The 24,176-nt window shown below is 38.8% G+C and overlaps 5 protein-coding genes across 12 annotated transcripts; 3 read left to right on the top strand and 2 right to left on the bottom strand.

The window, feature by feature from the left end:
- Nucleotides 1–1,028: 1,028 nt before the first annotated feature.
- On the top strand, nucleotides 1,029–4,128 carry Fam92 (CBY1 interacting BAR domain containing protein Fam92). The gene is made up of 6 exons (XM_030384626.2): nucleotides 1,029–1,285; nucleotides 1,341–1,500; nucleotides 1,558–1,698; nucleotides 1,753–2,232; nucleotides 2,298–2,507; nucleotides 3,110–4,128. The coding sequence occupies exons 1-6, from the start codon at nucleotides 1,146–1,148 to the stop codon at nucleotides 3,212–3,214; spliced, it is 1,236 nt and encodes a 411-aa protein (XP_030240486.1). The 5' UTR covers nucleotides 1,029–1,145; the 3' UTR covers nucleotides 3,215–4,128.
- On the bottom strand, nucleotides 3,246–4,210 carry LOC115562682 (uncharacterized). The gene is made up of 2 exons (XM_030384636.2): nucleotides 3,922–4,210; nucleotides 3,246–3,772 (listed from the first exon to the last, which is right to left on the bottom strand). Exons 1-2 carry the CDS (start codon nucleotides 4,018–4,020, stop codon nucleotides 3,611–3,613), a joined length of 261 nt encoding a protein of 86 aa, XP_030240496.1. The 5' UTR covers nucleotides 4,021–4,210; the 3' UTR covers nucleotides 3,246–3,610.
- Nucleotides 4,211–4,899: 689 nt separating this feature from the next.
- LOC115562671 (ATP-binding cassette subfamily G member 4) lies at nucleotides 4,900–16,272 on the top strand. 4 transcript variants are annotated; one of them, XM_089257025.1, is made up of 8 exons: nucleotides 4,900–5,273; nucleotides 7,099–7,748; nucleotides 13,292–13,409; nucleotides 13,480–13,815; nucleotides 13,878–14,116; nucleotides 14,426–14,572; nucleotides 14,647–15,162; nucleotides 15,263–16,272. In XM_089257025.1, exons 2-8 carry the CDS (start codon nucleotides 7,217–7,219, stop codon nucleotides 15,862–15,864), a joined length of 2,490 nt encoding a protein of 829 aa, XP_089113151.1. In that variant the 5' UTR covers nucleotides 4,900–5,273; nucleotides 7,099–7,216; the 3' UTR covers nucleotides 15,865–16,272. The 4 variants fall into 4 exon arrangements, with proteins under 4 accessions (XP_089113151.1, XP_089113150.1, XP_030240477.1 ...); XM_089257024.1 differs by having other exon boundaries at nucleotides 7,010–7,748; XM_030384617.2 differs by having other exon boundaries at nucleotides 6,921–7,748.
- Nucleotides 16,273–17,256: 984 nt separating this feature from the next.
- LOC115562674 (ATP-binding cassette subfamily G member 4) lies at nucleotides 17,257–21,458 on the top strand. 5 transcript variants are annotated; one of them, XM_089257215.1, is made up of 7 exons: nucleotides 17,257–17,371; nucleotides 18,797–19,248; nucleotides 19,303–19,492; nucleotides 19,620–20,004; nucleotides 20,055–20,168; nucleotides 20,333–20,460; nucleotides 20,524–21,458. In XM_089257215.1, the coding sequence occupies exons 2-7, from the start codon at nucleotides 19,025–19,027 to the stop codon at nucleotides 21,292–21,294; spliced, it is 1,812 nt and encodes a 603-aa protein (XP_089113341.1). In that variant the 5' UTR covers nucleotides 17,257–17,371; nucleotides 18,797–19,024; the 3' UTR covers nucleotides 21,295–21,458. The 5 variants fall into 5 exon arrangements, with proteins under 5 accessions (XP_089113341.1, XP_030240480.1, XP_089113340.1 ...); XM_030384620.2 differs by having other exon boundaries at nucleotides 18,733–19,248; XM_089257214.1 differs by having other exon boundaries at nucleotides 17,257–17,408.
- Cdc23 (cell division cycle protein 23) lies at nucleotides 21,386–24,043 on the bottom strand. The gene is made up of 4 exons (XM_030384619.2): nucleotides 23,096–24,043; nucleotides 22,860–23,039; nucleotides 22,195–22,796; nucleotides 21,386–22,140 (listed from the first exon to the last, which is right to left on the bottom strand). The coding sequence occupies exons 1-4, from the start codon at nucleotides 23,880–23,882 to the stop codon at nucleotides 21,601–21,603; spliced, it is 2,109 nt and encodes a 702-aa protein (XP_030240479.1). The 5' UTR covers nucleotides 23,883–24,043; the 3' UTR covers nucleotides 21,386–21,600.
- Nucleotides 24,044–24,176: the final 133 nt, after the last annotated feature.

Here is a 24,176-nt window from a genome sequence, read left to right as displayed (position 1 = left end):
GCTTTTACGCCCTCGGCTCAGTCCAACTGTTTTATTCTTGTCGTATTGTGTCGCACAGATTGGGATCACAAATCGCGGACTCTTCACATTTTATTCTTGTCACACACACGCGCACACACACACATACACACCCAACCATAAGTACATGTGTGCTTGTATGTATGTGTACTCTCCCCAACCGGATTCACAGTTTAACTGCACATTTTACTGTGCTTTATTTTATACCGGTTCGACAATGCATCGCCTTAAGTGCGAAAAGCATTTCAATTCATAAAATTAATTACGACTACGATTTTTGGTTGGGAATTTTTACAAGCTGTTGCAGCAACATTCTTGCGGTTGCAGATGTTTATATTCAAAAAAAAAAAAAAAAGCTTGCCTCAAGGTCGGTGTTCAGCAGATCAAACTGAATCATCCCGATTTAATTAAATTTCGAAGCTTCTAACTTTATCTGCACTATCGCGCTATCGTTCTCTTTCCCTTGTTCCTTCTTTTCATTTCTTTCTCTTATACAAAATCTCACTGCGAAGATGAGTAAAACTTTTTGACATGAATTGTATTTATAAATATAGCAACATTTCCATAGCTGCTGCGATCGCCCACGCACTTATTGTCATGAGCCACACATGCTCTTGACCTTGACACTGTTTAGTATTGATGCTATACTTACGGAGAATATTTAAGAAACAGGCACAAGCCTTACAATGTGTTTGATTTGAGACGTTACAATTGAAACGCCCTCTATAGTGAAAGGTAACATATACATATGAGTGGCGCCATCTCTTGGCTCTTAAGTAACACTACTGCGTCACATGCGATATATAGAAACATAATATCGATTGAAGTATGCTATCGATATGTAAACTTACCGATTGCCGCTAAATTTGAATTGAATAATGGAAGAGTTGAGTTGTGAGGCCCAAATTGTATATACAGAATAAGCTAGCTATGTAATTTATTTTATTTGCGTAACTTTTCACTTTAACTTAAACTATTATTATTAAAGCACAACACTCGTTTGACATGAGCGATATTTCAAAAAAATAAAGCAACCCTGCGTTGTCCTGGTAACAGTTTTGTTTTGATTTTGTGTTTGCATTATTTAAGATTTTATTTGTTTATAAAAGATAAAGAAGGGATTAAAGATGTTTCGTCGCGGAAAATTTTCTTTTCTAACCAGCAAAGATGATCGCATTAAAATCATCAATGAACGCATAAATTTGACAGAACGCCATTTAATGGAAATGTGTTCAGCTTTTTCGATGCTAACACGAAAAATGGCTAAGTAAAAAATGTACATATTAATATAAATATCTATGATACATATGTATATTTAATAGATATCGCGATGCACACGATGAGTTGGCTAAGCACATTAAGAACTATGCAGATGAGGAGGAAATCAATGAGAGTTTGTGCAATGGACTTAAGAGCTTAACCAACGCTTTGACCATAACAGGAGATTATATGGATATTAATGTGAAGAGGTTGGAGCTGAAGGTAGGGGTTGTTAAATAAGTATAAGAGAACTAAAATGAATATATTTGTATACTCCAGATAGTTAACGAGCTGGCGCACTTTGAGCAGCTGTGCAAGTCCACTAGGGATAATCTGCGTCTTGCTGTCATCGCAAGGGACAAGGAGGTGCTCAGCCAGCGTCAGATGCTGGAGCTGAAATCCAAATTTGCAGCAAACAATGTAAGATATTGCAAGACTTTATCTACTCTCCACAACTATAACCTAATCCCTTAGACCGCCGCTGATTCCGAGCTCTTCAAGACCAAATTGGAAGTTCAGCGCACCAACAAGGACATCGACGAGATCATCAGCGGCTTTGAGCAGCGCAAGCTGCGGGATGTGAAGCAAGTGCTGAGCGACTTTATATTGATAGCCATGAAACAGCACACCAAGGCTCTGGAGGTGCTCAGCGCCAGCTACTATGATGTGTGCAACATCGATGAGCGTGACGATTTCCTGCAATTTCAAAAGCTAATGAAAACAAAGGAGGAACCCGTCGTCACTCGCAAATCGGCTCTCAAAAAAGGTTTGCGCTCCCAATCTATGGACAGTTTGGATCACAATCATCTGAGCCCACTCAAAAGACAGCAGAAGCTATCGAAGAGTACAAAGAATTTGACTGGAGCTGGAATACCGCGATCTGGTAAGCCGGAGCAGAGCGAAGAGGATGACAGCGAGCTGGATGAGGATGATGACGATGAGGAAGAGGAGGAGGTGAGACTTTTTTAATAAATAGCAAAAATAAATACTAATATCTATCTAATACATCGACCATCTAGGAGAGCGAACAAAGCGTCGAGGAGGAGGATGAAGAGGAAGAGGCCTCCGGCAGCGTTTCAGACGACGAGGGCGAACAGGGAATGCCACACGAGAATGTCTTTGGTGCCAAGGCCAGAAACAAGGATTCAGCCAGTTCAACAGCAACTCCATTGAAGCCAGTGGTGCGACAGCCAGTCAAACATCCTTTTAAGGCCGTGGCAGCCACGCATGTAAGATTGCAAAAGCAATTCCATGTGCCACACAACTAGAAACCTAGAATTCCGAGACTAGAACTCATTTGCATATAACTCGCCCTCTCTTGACTACCAGACTACCACGCTACGCCTCTCATTATTTATCCCAAATAAACAATAATAATCGAACGAGGGCAGCCATACATAGTATCTTCGGGTAGCCGAAGTTCAAATACGCTTGCAGAAGAATATTTTAGAAAGAGCTTAGTATTGTATCTATGTGAAGATAATACATGTCCCATAAAAGATATATTGACATAGCCGATCTCATCAAAGCGTTTCTTATATGTTTCGTAGTCAGAACAGATCATTATAGACGATAAAAGGACTGTCATAAAATGCTTTATAAAGCTCATCTACAGATCCAAAACAATCTATCCAACTTCATGGTTAGGTCTTTGAAGTTATCTCCCTCTAAATGTTACATATTGCATAAACAAGTTGAACTATCCTTCTGCAAGGCTTTAGCAATAATAATGATGTATATCTAATCAGGTGGAACCTTTTGCATTTTTTTTTCTTTTTCACCTTTCCGCTCCCCTTTCTCAACTCTTCCTCGTCCACTTGTCCCGTTTCAGGTGGCACTCCGTAAACAACGCACAGAACGAGACGCTGGCATAGCAACTGAGGGTGGAGGAGGCGGGCGTCGCCTGGTGACAGTTGTTGAATCGAAGCGTGCCTAAGATCTGAACAGTTTGACATGCATTGATGGTGTTTTTCTCATTTTTGGTGTGTACAATTCTTGATTTTTAATTATAATAAAAAAACGTGTACCGGCAAAAATTTCAAATGATTGCCTAACAATTAAATTTTCCAAAATGCACTTAACTTAAATTTTGACATCAACTTAAAACTATGCAAAAAATAGGAAATGAGCAAAATGTGGCTTGGATACATTTGGGGAGCAATTGCATGGGTTGTGAATGAATGTGAGATTTTGGAATTGTTACAAAAGTGTGAGAGTAGATGTGTACGTGTGTATATGTAGTATGTTGTGTAGATGTTCGATGTATATGTGATTGTGGTGCTGCATGCCTTGATTGTGGGCGTGGCACTGGGCACTGATATCTTGGATTCACTCATTTCTCCGGTGCCGTTCCCTCGACACCCGCCTGATTCATCAGATCCGCAATACTCTTTTCCAGATCATCGATCCTATTGCCCATGTCATCGATACGTGTGATTATCTGATCTGACATCGTTTGAAATTTGTCCTGCACATTCTGCAACAGATTTTGTACCTAAGATAGATAAGAGGTACACAGCAAGGAAAAGAAAGAGTGTGAGTGACAGGAGGAGGGGGGGAGGTGAAAAGTGGGAGTAGGTAGTTGGATCGTTTTGTTTGTTGTAGTTACTGTGAAGTGTCTCTTATTTCATTCTCATTACTCACGTAAATTGTTAGCTCCTGCATATTCTTTGGATCCGCATTGCTGTTCAGTGAGTAGTTCTGATCCAGATCGCTGTCCATCTCATTGCGCAAATCAGTCATCTTTTGGCTTTGTTGTTATTATTTTTAAAAAAGTACAAAAATTGCTTCGTTTTCGCTCTTTGTTAGCCGTTTTCCTCTTTTCCTTGCTTCTGTTTGCGTCGGCGGCTGCGGCTTTATAGAAAAACTTATAGCAATTTGTCAGGGCACAGCTGTAGCGCGATAGTTGTTCTGTAGAGATAACACAGCGTGGTATATCGATAGTGATATCGATGGCTTTTACTGTTGCTGCACAATTTAAATTTATGTAACCAAGTGACATACAGAAACAATTTAGATGCCTATTATTCCTTGTTTAATATTTGTTTAATTGTATATTTATTTTTTATTTTATTTATAATTTATCTTGAAACGATTTCCATATACGATATTCGGAATTGACTGTCAAGATAACAGATTTTCCTAACTGTTAAACATCAGAGTGACCGCAGTGTGCGTGGCGCATGGCAATAGTATTTCGATAATTAACTGCTTATCTTTTAAAATATGAAACAACATTTATAAATTTCAATAAAAATAATATAAGACATAGGTTATGGAGTAACACTTTGTTTATTTACATCCTTTAGATAAGATACACAAAATATTGCCAGAATCAGTTCCTCTTACTGAACAGCTGATATTTGTTTGTTTGCTGTTATGTTTTTAATTCGACTTCATGCAATTTTACATATTCTCGCTCCAACTCTCATAACTGGTCAAACTCGTTTTTCGTACTCTGTTTTGCTGCCACAGCACGTACAAGGGGACAAAGGAGTTCAGTTCATTATGTGCCTACCACAAAAGATTCAGCACAGAATGAGAAAACTAATGCGTCGTACACAAAAAAAAAAAAATCACCAACAGCAACAAAAACAATAAATGCACGGAACACTGGCTGGAAAAGACACCCCCCGCTAGGGCAACGAATATAAATTCATAAATAAAGCCAGTGGCGTTGTCCGTTACGCTTTGAGAGGGGTCGAAAACAGCTGATAAGCGCATTAGGCGCGTCACTGTCAAGCAGCAGTGAGAGAGACAGACGGAGAGAGAGACAGAGAGCGCACCAGAGCTAAGCAGGGCAGCAAGAGAGCGCAAGCAAGTGTGAGATAATGGGCAGCAACAAGCAGAATATAATTTACAGTATTTCGTTGATGAAAACAGTCTGTGCCATGTTAACGGTCGCTGAGGATCGTTCGTCGCCTGTTGAATACAATTGAAAAATTTAACGAATATTTACAAAAGGCGATAATTATAAGTGAAACGCTGAAACTCGAGTAAATAGTTCATCATACGAATTATGTATTAAAAAATAATGCAGTTTGTGTGTGCGGGTGTAAATGTCCAATAAGAGGCCACGACCTGTGTGCATGTGCATATGTGCATATGTATGCATGCATGTGTGTGTGCCTTTGTGTATCTGTGTGCATGTGTTGGTGTCATATCAGCAGCGATTGTGTTACAACAACAGCAACAACAATAACAACATTAAGAACGTTGTTACTCTAATCAGTAACTTTTGACCAATCAATCGAAAATAATATTTTGTGGTTTACATTGACGTTCAGTGCAACAATTTTTATTAAAACCTGCGATAAGCCGCAAAAGAGCCCAAGCAACACGTTCGCATTTAACACAATATTAGGCGTTAGTTCTAATAAGAACTAGTTTGTGCGTGTGAGTATGTGTGTTGCGGTAGTGTTGCCAATTGAATTATAGACTATCTGAATAGGCCGAAAAATAAAACAGGAAGACTCACCAACACAAACGCACTCACGCATACGCACACACACAACGTATATAAATTAATATATGTATGTGGTAATCAGCTGGCTTTTTTGGCGCTCAGCAGTGCGAAAAAAATCGAGAGCGAAAGTGTGTTTAAAGCGTAACCGAAAAAAAAGTTAAACAAAGATCCAGCAATTAACAGTAATTAAACCTAAGACGAAAAGCGCGGTAACAAGAAAGAATACAAATCAAGTAATACAAATTGTATATACTTTTATTATTTTATATGTAATATTGTGTGCCCCTGTTAACAAAGGCAGAAGACGCGCAAATAAAATACTTACTATATACATACATATGGATAGATGTATATTTATATGTATTTATTTAACTGCATGCATGTACAAACACACAACACACACAAACTCTCGTACAAATAAATATTCATTTGCCTGCCTTAAATGCATTTGCATGGGCTATGCGATGAGCGCGTTTGTTTACGAAAAGCATCAGTGAGCAACAGATAAAAAGAGAGAGGGAGAGACAAAGCGGGAGAGTGAAGGAGACTTAAGTAGACTTTGCACTAATTAGACTTTGTTACTTAGTGCACTAAATAGGATTGAAGTTAAGTAGGCGCTCTCTGAGCGAACTTTCAATTAAAAGCAAAGCAGCAAGAATTTGCGAGCATCTGTCGACACGTGTAAGACAAAGACACCATCAATAATAGCAGCAGCAAGACAGCCAGCAGCTGTCAATGAAATCGAAAAGTATACAAACAACAATAACAACAATTAACCGTTTATGCTCTCTATGTGTGCTATTTTTTGCTCGCATGCCTTGTGGCAAGTTCTGATTAGCAACAGTGCATCAGACCCATCCCCCGCCTCCGCAAGCAATCAGCTAAAAAGCTAATGAACTCTCACACCCACTCACATACACACGCACGCAAACACATATGCACACATACATATACGGCACAACTTTTAAGAGCGTGCTGCTCATTCCGTTTTCTACATACATACATACATACATGTATGTAGACGAAAGAAGAGGAAAAAAGCTACACGAAAACAAATAAACAGACAGAACTCATCAACGCGTTTAGCAAACATTCGAGTCTTGTGTTTATTAGTATTTTTTCGGCCTAAAAATTTTATTTATGCAAATGTTTTTCTCTTTTCGTCGCACCTCTGTAGGCACGACCGTCAAGCGAGAAAGAGTCAGAGATACAGCAAAAGGGATTAGAAGCGAATGCTCAGGGAATTAGAGTTTTTGTAATCACAAGTTTTGACGTGCTTTCGACGCGGCGTGTGCTAAAGACAAAGCAAATAAGCTAGTAATATTTTAAAGTAAAAAGTCATTTGATGAATAAAGCGAACAGATCAAAGGTCGAGGAACAAAAAAACAAAAGAAACACAAATCCAACAACTACAACAGCAAAACCAACAACCAGAACTACAACAACAAAAACAACTGCACGAATTTTATCAACATGTCCAGCTGGAGTTTGGCGAGTGCCGTTTCGCCAACGGTCACGGGCAGCGCTGCCGGTGACGTCATTGGGCTAAACAATCTAAAAGCCGCCTCCGACATAGACATTGCAACAGCGACTGATAGCAAACAGCAGCAAAGAGCAGCCCGTCCAACCACACCTGTGCCCGCCAAGAGGTTGACCTCGAAGCGGCCGCCACATTTAACATTGCACATCCAACCGTCAACAACAAAAACAACAACAACAACGGCGGCGACGAGAACAACAGAGGCTCACGAAGCGCCTCTAGCTGAGGCGGAAAACGTTGCGCTCTCCTGCAGCTCTTCCGTCTATGGAACACCCCTGGGCTCTGCTGCAGCTCTCGCACCAGCTGCCACGCCAGGGAGCCAAAATACAAGCAGCTCCACCAGCCATAGCAGCGATAGCACCGCTAGCTCCATTTTCCCCCACGAGCAATACAAGACAATCAAGAAAATCGACATTCAATTCGATAATGTGAAACATAGTGCGAAATTCGGATTTTTCAGGAGAGGTAAGTCGGAAATAAAATATAATATATAATATTTTAAAATACTATATTACTTATTAATTATGCTTGTGGATAATAGTGAAGTACCCCGTACGTCATTTGATAATCATTATAAATCTATGAATTAAGATAACCCTGTGACACATTTATTATGTTATAAACGTATTTTATAATCGTTAGCCCCTGAAAGAGTATTCCAATAAAAATGAAAAGTTACTTTCATATGACGTCAGCAAATTGCCAAATCAGCTATTCGACGCTCTGGTTCAGTATGCACTTGTGTGACTTTACCTAAGAAGTACCTAAAAATTTAGATTTGAATAAAATAGTCTAAGTATTTTGGTGTCCCTAAAACACCTTGTAGTCGGCTTAGTTCCTAAATTAATATTGAGTTAAACTCTAAAATATACATATTTATATTCTTAACAATCCAGTCCAAATAGTACTTAAACATTATATTACTTTCAAGTTCGATTCGAATGCCCTGTTAAAATCATTCGTTTGCCAACTGCTGCAACAGTGTGGCTCATTAAAAGCCTATTAAGCCATATGACTACTTTGTTTGCACTCTATTGTGTTTTATCAGTTTACAACCTACCATTATGTTTCGATCGTTCTTGTGCCAGTCCACTTCCAGTCACGCCTTGATGCATGTTTCGATAACCAAAACAGCAGACAGACATTCCGTGGCATCTAGCTGAAAACATATTTATTTTTCCATATATACATATTCATGTACTAATGTATGTATGTGTAATCATTTGTGAAATTAACTACGAAATAATAATAACTATAATGTTAATAGCCCGTTTAGAAAACACCCTGTTTCACTCTTAATTCGAACATATAATTTAAAAATATGGAGTTAGGCACCTTTCACACTTGAACCAGTTGATATGCCTTTGAGTTAACGCTCATAATAAAATAACATGCATAATGCAAATATTCCTTACTACCAAACAGAATATATTTATTTATTTTGGATTGGATACAATTTTAATAATTTTTTTTATGGAATATCCTGTGATCACTTATTGTTATATGTACACTCCGCATTTCCTCTAGCTAACACCTTGTGGGCACCTATTTTCTCCTGCTTCAGTGCTCTTTCATATGTTAAAATAATTTTCTAATATAGCTCGAAACATTTGCTTCAGTTCATTGTATTTGTTAAAATTACATTTATGACAAAAAATAATGGGGTTTTCTGTTGTCAAGAAGCACCCTGTGAGCGGGATATTGTGTGGTTAATATACCATATCAATTCAAACGTTTTGTTTTATTTTATTCTGAATTTAATGGTCCTAAGCTAGTTAAATACTCCGATAATACCTACCTAATTATTCTGTAGCTCTGAAAACACTCTTGAACTGTAAACCCTTGGGTTTTCCATCAGATGTGAAATATTTCTTTGGAATAAATGCTTGATATCTGCAATCAGTGCCAGCACAATTAGTATTATATTAGTCTGGCTACTACAGCTCAATTTGTTATAAGCGATAAACATAATACCCATTGATACACCTGCTATTATTTGTACTACCTATTAGCTAAATTTTGAACTCAAGTATTTGACGGAATTCAAAAGAAAAGAGAGTGTAGGGGGCTTATCTAATCAAATCTTAAATGCTGATAGAGATGAGAAAAGAAAACCTGTGAAAAACTGAGAAAATATAGAAAACAGATCTAGAATATAAAAACTAATTGAGCAAATCAAAACTAGGGTCAGGTATAAAGTCAATAGCAAATGTGTATTATATAATCAGTTAAATAAATTAAACAAATATAAATATATCGTCTCTATATATAGTGTGTCCATATCGTATAAATATATAAATAGAATAGTTATATGATCATTTGACGGGGGTCGTTAGGGTCGACATTTACAGTTTTTATGAGTTTTGACGAAACCGATTTGAATATTTACATAACAATTTGAGATACACATGGGTGTGTGTGTGTGTACTGTTGGTATATATATAAATTTATATATTACAAATATTGCAAACCGATAAGATTTACAATAGTAACGCGCCATATAGATATGAACAAGTATATATGTATGTATGTATATGTATGTATGTGTGAATTCGTAAGCGCTGTAATAAATGTTTCTGTCTTTTATCAAGAGACTTAGAGTAAGTAGCCTTCACATACATATATACGCTTATATATGTATATGTACGTACATACGTATATTTATTGTTAACCCAATTTCTTGTTTGGTAATTAGGGAACTCATTTTTCATTTAACAACAATGTGATACATGTCAAATCTCCTGATGACAAAAAATTGTGTTATAAAAGACAGATAATATAGATAGGGCTATACCACTCATAAAGCTGACTCATTGGTTACTCTTTAGTGTCCTGATAGTAAATATGGCACGAGCCAAAGTGACCAATTCCCATAACTGCATAATTGCTAATGACTCAGAGCTCAATTCATTACGACATGGAATTTGAACCAGAAACAAAAATCGAATACATTTATCTACTTGCTTATCTAGTAGAATGCCTGGAAAACTTCAATTAAATATAAATCAGAGAGTAGAGTAAATGCTTAACATAAACGGACAACAAAAGCGAAAACTGATAAATTGTTAAATAAGTACAACTGATTAGAAATAAAGTCAAATCAAGTAGATACGCATGATATCGAACTTGGTTAGGTGCAAGCAAACTAGCGTATGGAATGTGGGGAGTCTCGTAAAACACAGGTTTGCAGTGTATATATAGTATACAAATTAATATAATAATACTTTAGTTGGGGGTGCTCGACTTAAAGATACCCAAAAATTATACTAAATATTGAAATTTTAGTTGTAGTAACTGCCCCTGGGCAGAGCTTCTTTTGTACATATGTATATAACAAAGAATACATACACGTATATATAACATAACGCATAAATAAATAGGGGCTCTGTCTACGTCGCAGTTGACGTTGCGACCAGCTTGCGCTTCACTATGGGAAATTATTAATTAATTGATGATTAACTTTTGTTCTAATTGGACTTCCTTAATAAAGTTTTCAGCGCGTGATAATCTTTATGGGTCTAGTTGCTAAGGTCTCTAGTTTATAAGTCTATAGTATTTAAAATGTCTAGAGAATGTGCAAAAAGGTATTAAAAAACTCACACAAACCTAAAAATTAAATTAAAAACCTCCAGCTGTAATAGTATCGATGATCGACTATTATCGTTAATAAGGGCATGGATGGATTATCAGATAACAAATTATTGATATTTACTGTATTTCCATACGCATACAAAGTTAAGTCAAAATAAAGGCAACCTTATCTATAATATACTTTGGCCACGCCTCCTGTCCTCTCTTACGTACATTTCCACAAAGTTACTGCCTTTTATTATGTGTAAATAAGTAATACTTTAGCATAAAGTCTATTCTGCTTTTGAATAGATATTCCACAATCATACATAATAGCTTGCTGACTAGGCAACAAATCTTGAATAATATATGTATAAAGGTCGCTGGCGCGTTTTAATTGATATCACTTAAGCTCCATTAAATATTATGCATGTTTATTTCTTCTCTTTTCATGCATTTGATTTTTCTCTGTTATTGTTGTCGTATCGTGTTGAGTGAGTTTTCCTGTTATAGTCCTCCTAATGCGGCATTTGACAGCTTCAGTTTCGCGCATAGAACAACAAAACCCAAATACTTATATATATATAAGCTGCCCTCTCGCATTTGTCATACATTGTGTTGTTGTATTGTGTTTCGCTCTAATTTTTAACAAAAATATTTATCGCGTGCGCTTTGTTTTTATTTTAATTACTAAATCTGAGTTTCTCTACGGATATTGTTGACAGTTGATGCGTGCCAGAATATCAAAGAAAGTGAATTATTAATGGAATTAAGAAAATTTGGGTTTAAGTTTATAAATAGATCTTAAAATGAAGTATTGAAATAATTTGAAACAAAGTCCAGATTCGCCTGCTTCTTCTATTCATACAAAGCCATTATATAGATTCCCATTTTTGATAAAACTTTATTATTCCAGAAATGCAAGTAAATTCCACTTGAAAATTTTAATATTTCCAGTTCATTTTAATTAAATTAAGTATACGCAACGTCGTCTTTCTGAGTTCAACCTTTCAAATGTTTTTTAAAATATATTCAAATCGTGCAACAATGTTAATCTCAAGCACTCAAACATAGATTATATATCAGTATATAAAAGGTGTATAAAGCTATATATAGGTATTTGTAACCTTTTCAATGTTCTTAATACGAATTGAAAAGACATACCTATGTCGTTACCAAGCCTTATGTATAGCGATAAGCTGGCTCAGGCCTTATATTGAATGAGTTTCAATAATCTTCATTGTTGGGTTCAACAGTAGATTAGCTCTTTATATATTTATATACATTACGTATGTACATATATGCCTACCCATACAGTATTTGAGTGAGTGCAAGTTTAGACTAGAAAAAAATGATATCAGATGACAGGCACGAGGCGCAAGACTCGTGCTGTAATCGTCTACCGACCGATACTTTTTCCATATAGCCATTGCGAATGCAATGTCAATCTCAAGGCCATGTCAGAACATATGGGCTCTTCCTGCTGAAGAGTTTATGACTGCACTCAGCAGGTGTGTTGGCAAAGACCCTTCGGCCGCAACATCTGGATGGAATAAAAAGTCAACCATCTGTTGTGGCGCTGCTCGTAAAGTCGCGTATCGCGATAAGATTTGATTCGAGTCCCAACCCAAAACCACTTCTGATAAGACAAGTGCGAGTCTCTGGCCGATTAGGAATAGCTCACATAGCCAAGCTAATCGATAGATTATCTTCGATACCACTAAGAATCGTCTATGATGTACAATAAAAAACAAAAGAAACAACTTTAAACCTTACACAAAGCGAAACCTCCAAATGTCACTAACTACAAATTGTAATAAACACACACAATAAAAAAAGTTTCTATATTTTATGACATTATCATTGCAAAGGCGATTAGCGCTCATGGAACGCAGCTAATGGGTTCCCCTTATCAGCTGCCAATTGTGACTGGGCACAGTGGCTATATTATATTCCAATATATGTATTTATATATGTATATCTCTCTCTCACACACACACTCGTAACCCTAATTATGTGTAAAATCAATGAATACTCGTCGAACAGCTATTAATTGAGTTACGTCTGAGTAACTGGCATATCTTGAATATTTAATGTACTTTGTACACCCGATGCCTATTGAAAATGTACTCGGGTCTATAATAGATACGTCCTAATGGCGGGAATAAGCTGAAAAGGGCAGCCATAAGAGCCTATATATATATTTATTAATTGGGGAAATAAGAAATAAAGATAAATGACTTGGAAATGCGTAAGCGAGAAATGGAGAAAGTAAAAGTTGATCTCCAAGTCTGAGATATATTGTAGAATATTGGGGATTGAAGATATACATTGTATACATTTAATATTATCCTTTTATTTATCTATTTATTTTTTTGTTATTTTGTTTTTTATTTAACTACAATATATTCATTCAATTTCCATCTTCACCATTGCAGAAAACAAAGACATACTGAAGGGCTTATCGGGTTACTTTCGTTCCGGCGAACTGAATGCCATTGCCGGACCTTCGGGCGCTGGCAAGAGCACGCTATTAAACCTACTCTCAGGATATACGTAATGTAACCCCGCACCTTAAACCTGTTTCTATTACTAACTTATATATTTTCGTTCACAATCCCTGCAGTTACGCTGGCTATACGGGTGATTTTCGCATCAATGGCAAACCACGAGACTTGAAGGCGTTCAAGCCAAATGTAGCATTCATCACGCAGGACACATCGCTGCAGTCTTTCCTGAGCGTCAAGGAGGCCATGCACTTTGCAGCGAACCTAAAGATTGGCACCCACATGTCGCCAGCGGCTAAGAAGGAGCGCGTGCTCAGCATCCTCGTGGCCATTGGCATGTACGAGAGCCGAAATACGCACACGGGCAACCTGAGCGGGGGGCAACGCAAGCGCTTGGCCATTGCCCTGGAGCTGGTCAATAATCCGCCGGTGCTAGTGCTGGATGAGCCCACCTCGTATGTAGTCAATCCCACATGGAAAAAATTGAAATTCATTTATTCTTATCTGTAACTCTTAGGGGTCTAGACAGCTCAACATGCAATCAGCTGATAACGCTGCTCAAAAAGCTGGCCGTGGAGGGTCGCAATGTCATCTTTACTATTCATCAGCCCAGCGCCTTAACCTTCTCCATGTTCGATCATCTCTATGCGATTGCCGAGGGTCAGTGCATTTTCGCAGGCGGTCCACAGAATCTGGTGCCATTTCTAAGTGCTGCCAATCTGCGCTGCCCGGAGTCATATAATCCGGTGGATTATTGTAAGTTTAAGTAGACAATGGCTTGAGATAACTTAATAATAAGATACGAGAGACTAGTGAATTTGCTGAGATTAAGTTTTAGCTATGCGCTTGTTGTCAAATAAGTCGTATACTGATTATCGTTTATCTACCTGTTAAGACTTAGTTCTTCGCTGTTTAGTTGATGTATTGTACATTAAATTAAATTTCATATTTTTTCGGTTAACATATAGGCTTATCCTCAAGTTATTCTATAAGTTACTAAAACCTTAAAATCTTGTTAAAGTGAATCTCTTAATATATTCTTCAAACTGTCTTCATTTACCAAAGTAATGGAAATAGCGACGCATGACTATGATGAGGATGGCGAGCAGCAGGTGAACAGACTGATAGCACTCATGGACAATGGACGCAACGACGATTATAGACAAAGCAAAACAATGCATGTGGCACAGGTGGCAGCAATGCTCAAAGTTGGTAAGCTATCGAAATTGATAAATAAATCTCAAAAACAAAATCATCTACTAAATTTATAAAATCCTTACTTGCAGAGCAAATGATGTCCTCTGGCTTGCTCACGCCTGTCACAGCGCCCATTATGAATACTGGGCCCAATTATAATCGGCAGTCAATCAGCTTTAAGCCAATGACGACCATCAATGAGATGTCGTCGCGCGTCTGGGATAGTCAAACGATGAACGAGGATGTGGCGGGCAGCAAAAGCGACGCCAATTGCTGTAAGCCGAAGAAAAAGAAAGCAAAGCCGACCATGTCGATGCCCACATTGGAGCTGGATCCGGCCCATCTGTGCAAACGCGAGAATATCTATGCCACGCCCTTTTATCGACAATTGAACATACTGCTGTTGCGCACATTTTTGCTCCTCTGGCGGGACAGTTCGTTGACCACGATGCGTTTCGCCATCCACCTGATCATCGGACTGCTAATTGGCTTTCTGTACTATGGCATCGGCAACGACGCCAGCAATTCTCTAAACAACTTTCGTTATGTCTTCTACACCATCATGTTCATCATGTACTGCGCTTTCTCTGGCATTCTGGTCAAGTGTAAGTTGGCAATTTAGATGACTTCAATAGAAGTCGTCGAATTATGTTCATTTCTAGATTCATTCATAATAATAACTTTAATATATTTCTCTACTTGCAGTTCCTCTGGAATTTCCGATTGTTTCGCGTGAGCACTTCAATCGTTGGTATTCGCTGCGTGCCTACTATGTGGCCATCACGCTGGCCGATCTGCCGATACAGGTCATCTGCAGCTCCCTGTTTATAGTGCCCACATATCTGATGACACGCCAGCCGCTGGAGCCCTGGCGCTTTGGCATGTTCTTTTTGATTGTGTTTATGACGGCGCTGGTGGCGCAGAGCATTGGACTGACTGTGGGTGCAGCACTGAATTTGAATCTTGGCGCAATACTGGGACCGTTCTTCATCTGCCCATTTCTGGCATTCAGCGGCTTCTTTCTGCAGGAGAAGGATGCGCCGGTCTATTTACGCTGGTTCTTTGATGTCTCGTTTCTAAAATATAGTCTGGATGGTGCTATGCTGGCCTTGTTCGGCTACGATCGGCAACGTTTGGACTGCAACGAGATGTACTGTCATCTGTCGCGACCCAAGTACATACTCAAGAATCTGGACATGGAGCATGCCAACTATCAGCTCGCCATATTCTTTATGCTCGGCCTGCTGATCATGCTGCGCATTATAGCCTTCTATATTATGTCCTTCAGACTCAGATTGTTTAGATGATACGCTAATGAGCTCTACTCACATTCCGTTGACAGTTGATAGAGTTTTTTATATATGTATATTTTATCAGATGTACACACTGTATAGAGTTGAGCAACTGCGAGTATATTTATGATTTCTTTTAGCATTTAATTGAGTGAACCATGTGCCAAAGAATTGAACAGCGTGTAGCATAAGGAGAAATCGTGATATACACATACATACTTATCTTATCTAATTGCAGCAAATAATGTTTACCCAATGCACAATTCCATAACATTTATATATTTCGTATATAGATATTTCTTCAATTATATATATACAAAACCCCTTAGACTAGCTCTTGTATTTTTTTACAATCGTATTAATGACCCCCATCATCAACTATTGCTTAGTTTTAAGCTGATGTAAATACATAGATTTATTAAGCTCAGTGTTTTTTTTTCGGTAAACTTAATATGTAATAAATATGAAATTTTTGTATTCATAGTTTTTTGGAATTGTTTGGTTGACATCCACTGCGCGGAGGGAAAACTTGTTAAATTGCAATCAAAAGTCTTTAGAACTTACTAGATGATGAACTTTTATAAGAAATATGTAATTTCGTAATCTTGTAAATCTAAAAGTAATAGATTATTTTTTGAACAAAAGTTTTTAAAATTAAAAATACAAATTTATTAGCACATATTCTAAAATGTTGATCTTAATTTAAGCGAAACCCACCGTAAAGTAAAATTCTTAATGAAAAAATCGTAAATACATTAAAAGAAAGAAATTATTTGTTCTTATGTGGTTTTTATACGTGCAATATTAAAAAAAAAAAAAAAAATAAATAAAATTCTTAAGTAATTATAGACAAAAATGCAATAAAATTTGATAGGAAACATTTAAAAAATATAAATATATTTTAATTATATAATATTACAATGTTTGAATTTTTAAGAATGTTTAAAAAATTGTATTTAGCTTAATAAATAAAATAAAAATGTTTTATATATATTTATAAATAAAAAATATTATATATTTGAATAAAATTGAATTTGTTGAATTTTTTAAGAAGTAATAGGTTTAATATTTAGCTAAAATAATAAATGAAATCGCCCTTAGATTAATATTCAATTTAAGCAATGTGGGCATTTGTAAGATCAAATATTGATTGTATATTTTTTCTAAAATTAATTTTGCTTTACATATTTATGCCATGAAAAATTGTTCTTTGAAAATAAAAAACATATATTTTAAATATTTTCATAACTAAATTCAACCCAGCTAACAAGATAATAACACAAATAATAACTAAGATAAATCCAGCAAAGCCGGTTTGCTCCACTGTTCTCATACAGCCAGCCAGCCAGCCAGTTTGGAGCCAACTCAAACATGTTGGGGCATAGCTCAAGTACTGTGATTACTATAAACACAGAAGCCGGCAATAAATACAAAATAAAACCAAATTGAGAATTCAGTTGTGTTTTGTGTTTCAGTGGAAAGCGATCGTCGTTTGTGTCGGGAGATCGGTTACCCATATCGAGTGAGGAGGAAAGACGTGTGATGAAAATTTAATTGAAGTGAAGCAACCCATTGTTAAAATAACAATCTATATATACGCGATTAAATTTATATATACATAAATATATATTTATATCTAGAGGCATTACAAACTTTTATGAGTCAACATATGATTATCTAGTATTAGTTGTCTAGATGAAAGCCTAAAACTAGTTTTCTCTACAATTGAAAGGCCTAAAATGTGATTGCAAGTGTTTTCCATCTGTAGATACATACACACACATATATAATATACAAACTATATGCGAATTGAAGCATATAGTAGCTGGAAACTGATAAGCCCCGTCAAGGAAAATCATTTGCATTATACGTTACATTATCTATAAATTTGTTATATATTTACTGGAAATAATCTTACGCAGTTGCATTAGTTGAGTTGACGCTCTAGAGTAATTCACTATGTTTTCTGATGTCAGTCGAAACTCATTGAAGCTTAATTATTCTACTCTTATTTCAAAGTTCGCAAAGTGAGACCTTAAATAAAACAAATATTATTTTGTTTCATACTTTTGGGCGCAGTCGTATATGTTTTAAAGTTGAACTCGGCTTTAATTATATTTTTTATTTCATAGCATTTAAGATTCCTAAACATCGTAACTTTATAAACGTAATTACTTGTCGTATATTCTAAAATTTAAATACACAGTTAGGAACATTACTTTTCCATTAGTGCGTCCCATTAGATCCTAAAGTTGTTCGAGTATGTGATAGCCTATTATTTCAAAAATCTTTCCCAATAGTCATCAGACAGATATTTCCCATAACACTAAAACGGTTCTTATCTAGATACTATATCATAATCTATCATCTAATAGCTCTCCCATTTCATACTAAAATTTGTACAGAGTATCAGATAGTTTATAATTTGATATACCATATGTACATAGCTGCACAAAGTGCAACACATAACAATTTGTAGTTGTTATCACTGGGCTTATCGCCTTGCATGTGAAATGAAAGCAAACTAATGATTAGCTTCAAACCTCGACTGACCACAGTCAAGTCATGACCAATTAAGAGAGAACATATTTTATAAAAAAAGTGAATTAATTGGGTTAAAATAAAGCCTATTAATAATGAAAATATCAAGAGTGTAAAGCTTTAAATTTAACAACGGTGATAAGTTGAGCTGCCCAGCTTTAGATACATTTATGAGATACATACATCATAAATGTCAGTGAAATGATTAATCAGCCGAGCAGTATTGTAAATGTTTTATCTTAAGGACGGCCCATCTATCAATACTTACCTTAAGACCTATCAATCATTGACTCAATAAATTTTTAAAATTATATTAAAATTTAAAACAAATGTATTTCCCAGTTAAACATTTGAACAAAGCCAATATACAACAACAACAACAACAACAACCGTCTCGATCGATCAGATAAGATTGCAAAAATTTTCGTTGTTCCCTTTGCTGAATTCGGATTAAACAGCGGACTCGATTACAATGCTGATAATAATAATAATAAATGCAGGCACTTGAACTCCACAATCAATGGAGAGTGCAAAACGATAACCGCATTCACCACTAGACCACAGTCGAGCGTTGTTTTTCTTCCAGGCCAGACGCTTTGATATCAAAATTGGTTAAAAACAAAAGTCTCTGACAATGGTGGATAATGCTGGAGCCACAGTGTCAAATGGCTTGGCTAAAGTGCAGCCACTGGAGCTGCTCTTCAGGCAGGTCAGCTACAAGCTGAAGGGTCCAAATCAGTCGAAGAATCTAATTCTAAATGAAACCTGTGGAGCTTTTCGAGCGGGTCGTCTGACGGCGATACTGGGTCCCTCCGGTGCCGGGAAGTCCACGCTGCTGAATGTCTTGGCTGGATTCAAGTGAGTGATCTTGGATGGACAATTAAGTTAATCAAGTAATATTATTTGCTGCAGGGTCAGCGGTGTATCGGGACAGTTTCTGCTCAATGGACAGCCGAGAGATTTGCAGGCGTTTCGCAAAATGTCCTCGTACATAGCGCAAAACTTTGAGATGCTCTCGCTGCTCACGGTGCAGGAAACGTTGCGCGTTTCCGCAGATCTCAAGCTGCCCACAGGCACAACTGCGCTGCAGAAGCAAATTATTGTAAGTAAATGCTAGTTGGTGATATACGACTATAGCATGCCCTGTAGTCGGTAATGAAATGCAGTTATCTAAAGATCCTTTTGAACTACGTGACATTTTCTAAACCACTCTCATTCCATTTTCCCAGCTGGATGACATTATTGAGGTGCTCAACTTGCATTCGTGTCGACATACGCTGGTCCGGGACATTTCTGGCGGGGAGCACAAGCGTCTGTCTATTGGCATTGAGCTGGTCACCAATCCGCCGATTATGTTCTTTGATGAGCCCACCAGCGGACTGGACAGCGTGGCCACCTACCAGGTGATGGGCTATTTGCAGAGATTGGCGCACAACGGGCGAATTGTGGTTTGTGTGGTGCATCAGCCCAGCTCGCGGCTGATGCAGCTCTTCGATGATATCTTGGTACTGGCCCATGGTGAAGTGCTGTTTGCGGGCGCACAGCATGAGATGCTGGAGAGCTTTCAGGCGGCTGGCTTCAGCTGTCCACAGTATTACAATCCTGCAGATTTTGGTGAGTGGAAGGAGCTCTTGCTAAAGATTTACTAACGGATATCTCTTTAGTGCTCGAGGTGGGCAGCGAGTCATCCGCTCAGCGCTGCGAAACGTTGATCACCCAAAACAAATCCAAGTATGATAGCCTGCAGAGCTTTGATAGCGTTCCCGCAGATGAGCAGAGTAAGTTTGTTATGCTTGAGCTTTAACTGGATGACGTCTTGCTAATCATCTCTACCCGCTTAACTGTTGCTTCTGTATCATGGTCCTATTTGCATGCCACTCTCCTTCATTTATTGCACTGCTCTATCTGTTCCTTTCTCTTGTCTCCCTCAATTTCATTGTAGCAGCTTTTCTTGAGCTGTCGGAGAGCTCGTCTGTGCATCAGGTGCTGCGGCCCAAGGAGCAGGTGGGCTTCTGGTATCAGCTGCGCATACTTATGCACAGACATTTGCGTGCCATGTCCAGGGATACAGTAAGTAGCATGACACAGATCTCTCCCAATGTTTGTATTAATATTACTCCCAATCCTCTCCAGATTGCCGTGCAGATGCGCGTGATCATGCACATCGTCATTGGCCTGCTCTTGGGCGTGGTCTACTGGCAGATCGGCAATGATGCGAACAAGGTCATCAGCAACGTCTCCTGCATGTTCTTCATCATACTCTTTATATTCTCCGGCAATGCCATGCCCTCCATACTGCTCTGCATGCAAGATGCGTCCGTATTTATCAGGGAGTACTATAATGGCTGGTACTCTGTCCGAGCCTACTATATATCAAAGGTATTGGCCGATTTGCCGCTGCAATTGCTGTGTCCGAGTTTATTCATAGGAATTAGTTACTTTATGACTGGACAGCCGCCGGAGCTGGCCAGGTTCGCCATGTGCTGGAGCATGTGCGTGCTGACCGCGTTCATCGGTCACTTTATTGGCGTCATTGGCGGCACATTGCTCTCCATGCAACTGGCCATATTCATCGTGCCCGCCGTGTCCATACCGTTCCTGCTCTTCTCCGGCTTCTTTATACGCATGCGTGAATTATCCTGGTTCCTGCGTCCCATTTGTGATTTCTCCTTCTTCCGCTACGTTTTCGAGGGACTCATGCGCGCCATTTACGGCTACCAGCGCGGCGATTTGCCTTGCCATGAGGAATTCTGTTATTATAAATCATCCGAGCACTTTCTCAAAGATTTCGATATGTCGGGAGATATGGTTCATTCGGATGTTCTGATATTAGGACTATTTCTACTCGTTCTGTTGATTACCTTCAATGTGTCGCTGCACGTGTGCATCCGACGAGCTCTGTGAGATGGGGGAACAGGATTAATTTAAGTGTTTTATAATTATGTCTCAAATGAGCTGGTGGAATAGTATACAAATATTTAGTTGATACTGAGACACTCCAACTTCTACTCCGAATAGCTATAATATATAAATATATATAATAAACATTACAAATTGAATATAATATACATTTGCATACAAAAACTATATAAATTTTAACACACTTTTAATAGGTTCACGCCTCACTCAAACCATTTGATCATTTAAAAGAAATCATCAATTTATGAGCCCATTCACAGTAGAATTTCTCTAACTTGAAACATATAATCTCTAATCAATGGACACGCTAGAAATTTCCATTGAGCTGCTATCGTGTGCCGCCTGCTGCTCTGTTGTTCCTGTCGCCGGCGTTGAGTCCCCCAGTGTCTCCGATTCCGTTGCTGTTGTAGCCGAACTACCCCCGGGCGTCTCCTCACTTATTGTGGGTATTGTTGATGTTGCCGCCGTGGGTGTTGTCGCTGTGCTATTTGCAGTGGGTCCCGTCAGGGTTCGCTGATTGGGCTGCGCTCGACGCACACGCTCCGGCACTGCACGTAACCTTCTCGCACCGGCTGAGGTAGATGCCCCTGTGGCTGCGCTGCCACTGGAGCTGGCTGTTGCGGTTGCCGTTGCCGTAGACGTTGTTTTACTCGTGTCGGCTATGGAGGTAAATGGTACACGGGCACGTACATCGAGCTGCTCCCATTCCATTTCATCCTCGGAACTGGTCTCTGCCGTAGCCACCACCGTTGCCGTGGACTTTTTCTTCTGGCATTCAGCACTCCGACGATAATCGATTGTCTTTAGCAGCGCCTTAGCTTCCGTTTTGCGCTGCAATAAATAGATTATTAAGGAGCTGAGGAAAACGTTCAATAGTTAACTTACATCATCAGAATCCAGACACTTGTAAGCATAGTAGGCAGCACGCTCATAGTCACACTTCTTCTCATAGTAGTTGGCCAGCGTCATGAAGCCCTGATACAGGCTCTGTTTGTCGGTGGCAGCGCGCTCGTCCTCGCAGTACATAATATAACAATGAACGGCCGTCTCGTTGTCGCCTAGCTTCTCGTGTAGGCTGGCCAGCTTATACATGGCTATGCCCTCGATGTCGCCCACATCGCAGGCCTTCCAATAGCATTTCACCGAATTTTCACACTTGTCCAGCTTCTCGTATGTTTCGCCCAATGCAACAAGCATGCGCGAGTCATACGGCCGTAATTGATGGGCAATTTTAAAATAATACAAACTATAATAGTGCATCTTAATGATCTCGTAGGCCTGACCCAAACCATACCAAGCACGATAATCACGCTTGTTAACCTCCACAGCTTTCCGATAGCTTTGTATGGCCGCATTTGTGTTCTTCAGTTCCATAAATTCATGACCCATCAGCGTCCAGGCTGCTAAATACTTCGGATTCAGTTTTAAAGCGCGCTGGAAATATGAAATCGCCACATGGTGATCACAACGTATGCTGTAGTAATTGCCTAGATAGGATTAGAAAATCGATTAGAATATTAATTTACTTAGTTAAATCGGTCACTGCTTGCCTATAACACAACATGTCTCGGGTCGGTATTTGTTAATGCTAACAGCCTTGTGCGCCAGTTGAGCCATTTCCGTTTTCATTTCCTTGACAAACAATAAATTTGAGTAGGTATCAACGTTGTCCAAACGATAGGGGTCGCTCTCAAACAGCGCCTGAAACAGCTCAATAGCCTTATCCACATCTAAAATTTATTAATAGAGATTAGAAACCTTCTCGAGCTAGATCTCAGCTACGAACCCCTCTTGTTGTGATAGACGTGCGCCATTTGTGCGGTTATATAGATGCTCTTGTTGAAGCCGGCAGCCTGCAGATCCTCATAGATCTTCAGTCCATCATCATTCAAATACAGCTCCAAGTAAGTGTGTGCCATGAAGAAATGCCGCATCCAATGACCGCCCAGTTGCAGGCTCAGCAGCTTCTTTTTCTCCATAATGAGGGGTGATAGCTCCAGGTAGGCACTCCACAACATTGGCACCATGCGCACAGCGGTTACAAGCATTTGCTCGGCTGCCTTATTAAGATTTAATGCTTTGAGTACAACGCCATATAGATATATTCCATAACCATCTAAGCGACCGCGTCCATGTTCCGCGCGTAGTGTGGCCAAGAGATCTGCCAAGTCGCGCATTTGATTTGGCTCATTGAGATTCGCTTGATCGGTGGTGGAGTCGAGACGTCGTTTTTCGCGTGCCATGTACGTCGAGTATAGGTGAAGAAATCGTGGCACACTGGATTCGCAGTTTCGGACAGCGTGCGCTGCCCGATCATATTCACGCACATCGTAGTAGCTCTTGGCTAGGAAATAATCGCTATACTCGGCTGGCGTAATGCCCTCCAGCTGGCACTCGCTAAACGAATGATCATCATCCGGTGCTGCATTGTCGATGTTCACATCACTCAAGCCGTGGTGCATCTCTGCTAGCCACTTGGTGCTGTGCAGCAGGCCGCGTTTTGAGCACTCGATGATGCCGCGGCGCAGCTCCTTCTTTACGTCCGGCATCAGCACTCTGAAAAACTCCTGCATTGTGCTGTATGTGCTTTCCAGGCTGCAGTTGCGACTATTTTTAATTAAACAAACTAAATTTGTGTTTGAACGCGCTTAACAAGTGCGTTTGCCGGTCGTGTCGATTAATAATACTATCGATACATCGGCTACTTGCAAGTCGTGCAATCGCACGCAGTGAAAACTTCCATTTTTGTTTTAATTTATTTATTTCTGTTTTTGATCCAAAACTTATTTGTTGGTACTAATAGTTTAGTCTGATTTTTTGCTTAAAATGAAGTCCATAATACAACACAATGTGACCATATGAATGAA

The sequence above is a fragment of the Drosophila navojoa genome, chromosome 3 (assembly GCF_054131105.1).
Source record: "Drosophila navojoa isolate 15081-1374.11 chromosome 3, UAZ_NAV_1.0, whole genome shotgun sequence".
NCBI classification, from domain to species: domain Eukaryota; kingdom Metazoa; phylum Arthropoda; class Insecta; order Diptera; family Drosophilidae; genus Drosophila; species Drosophila navojoa.
The sequence above is the reverse complement of the archived record's forward strand: the minus strand, read 5'-3'. Positions and strand labels throughout refer to the sequence as shown.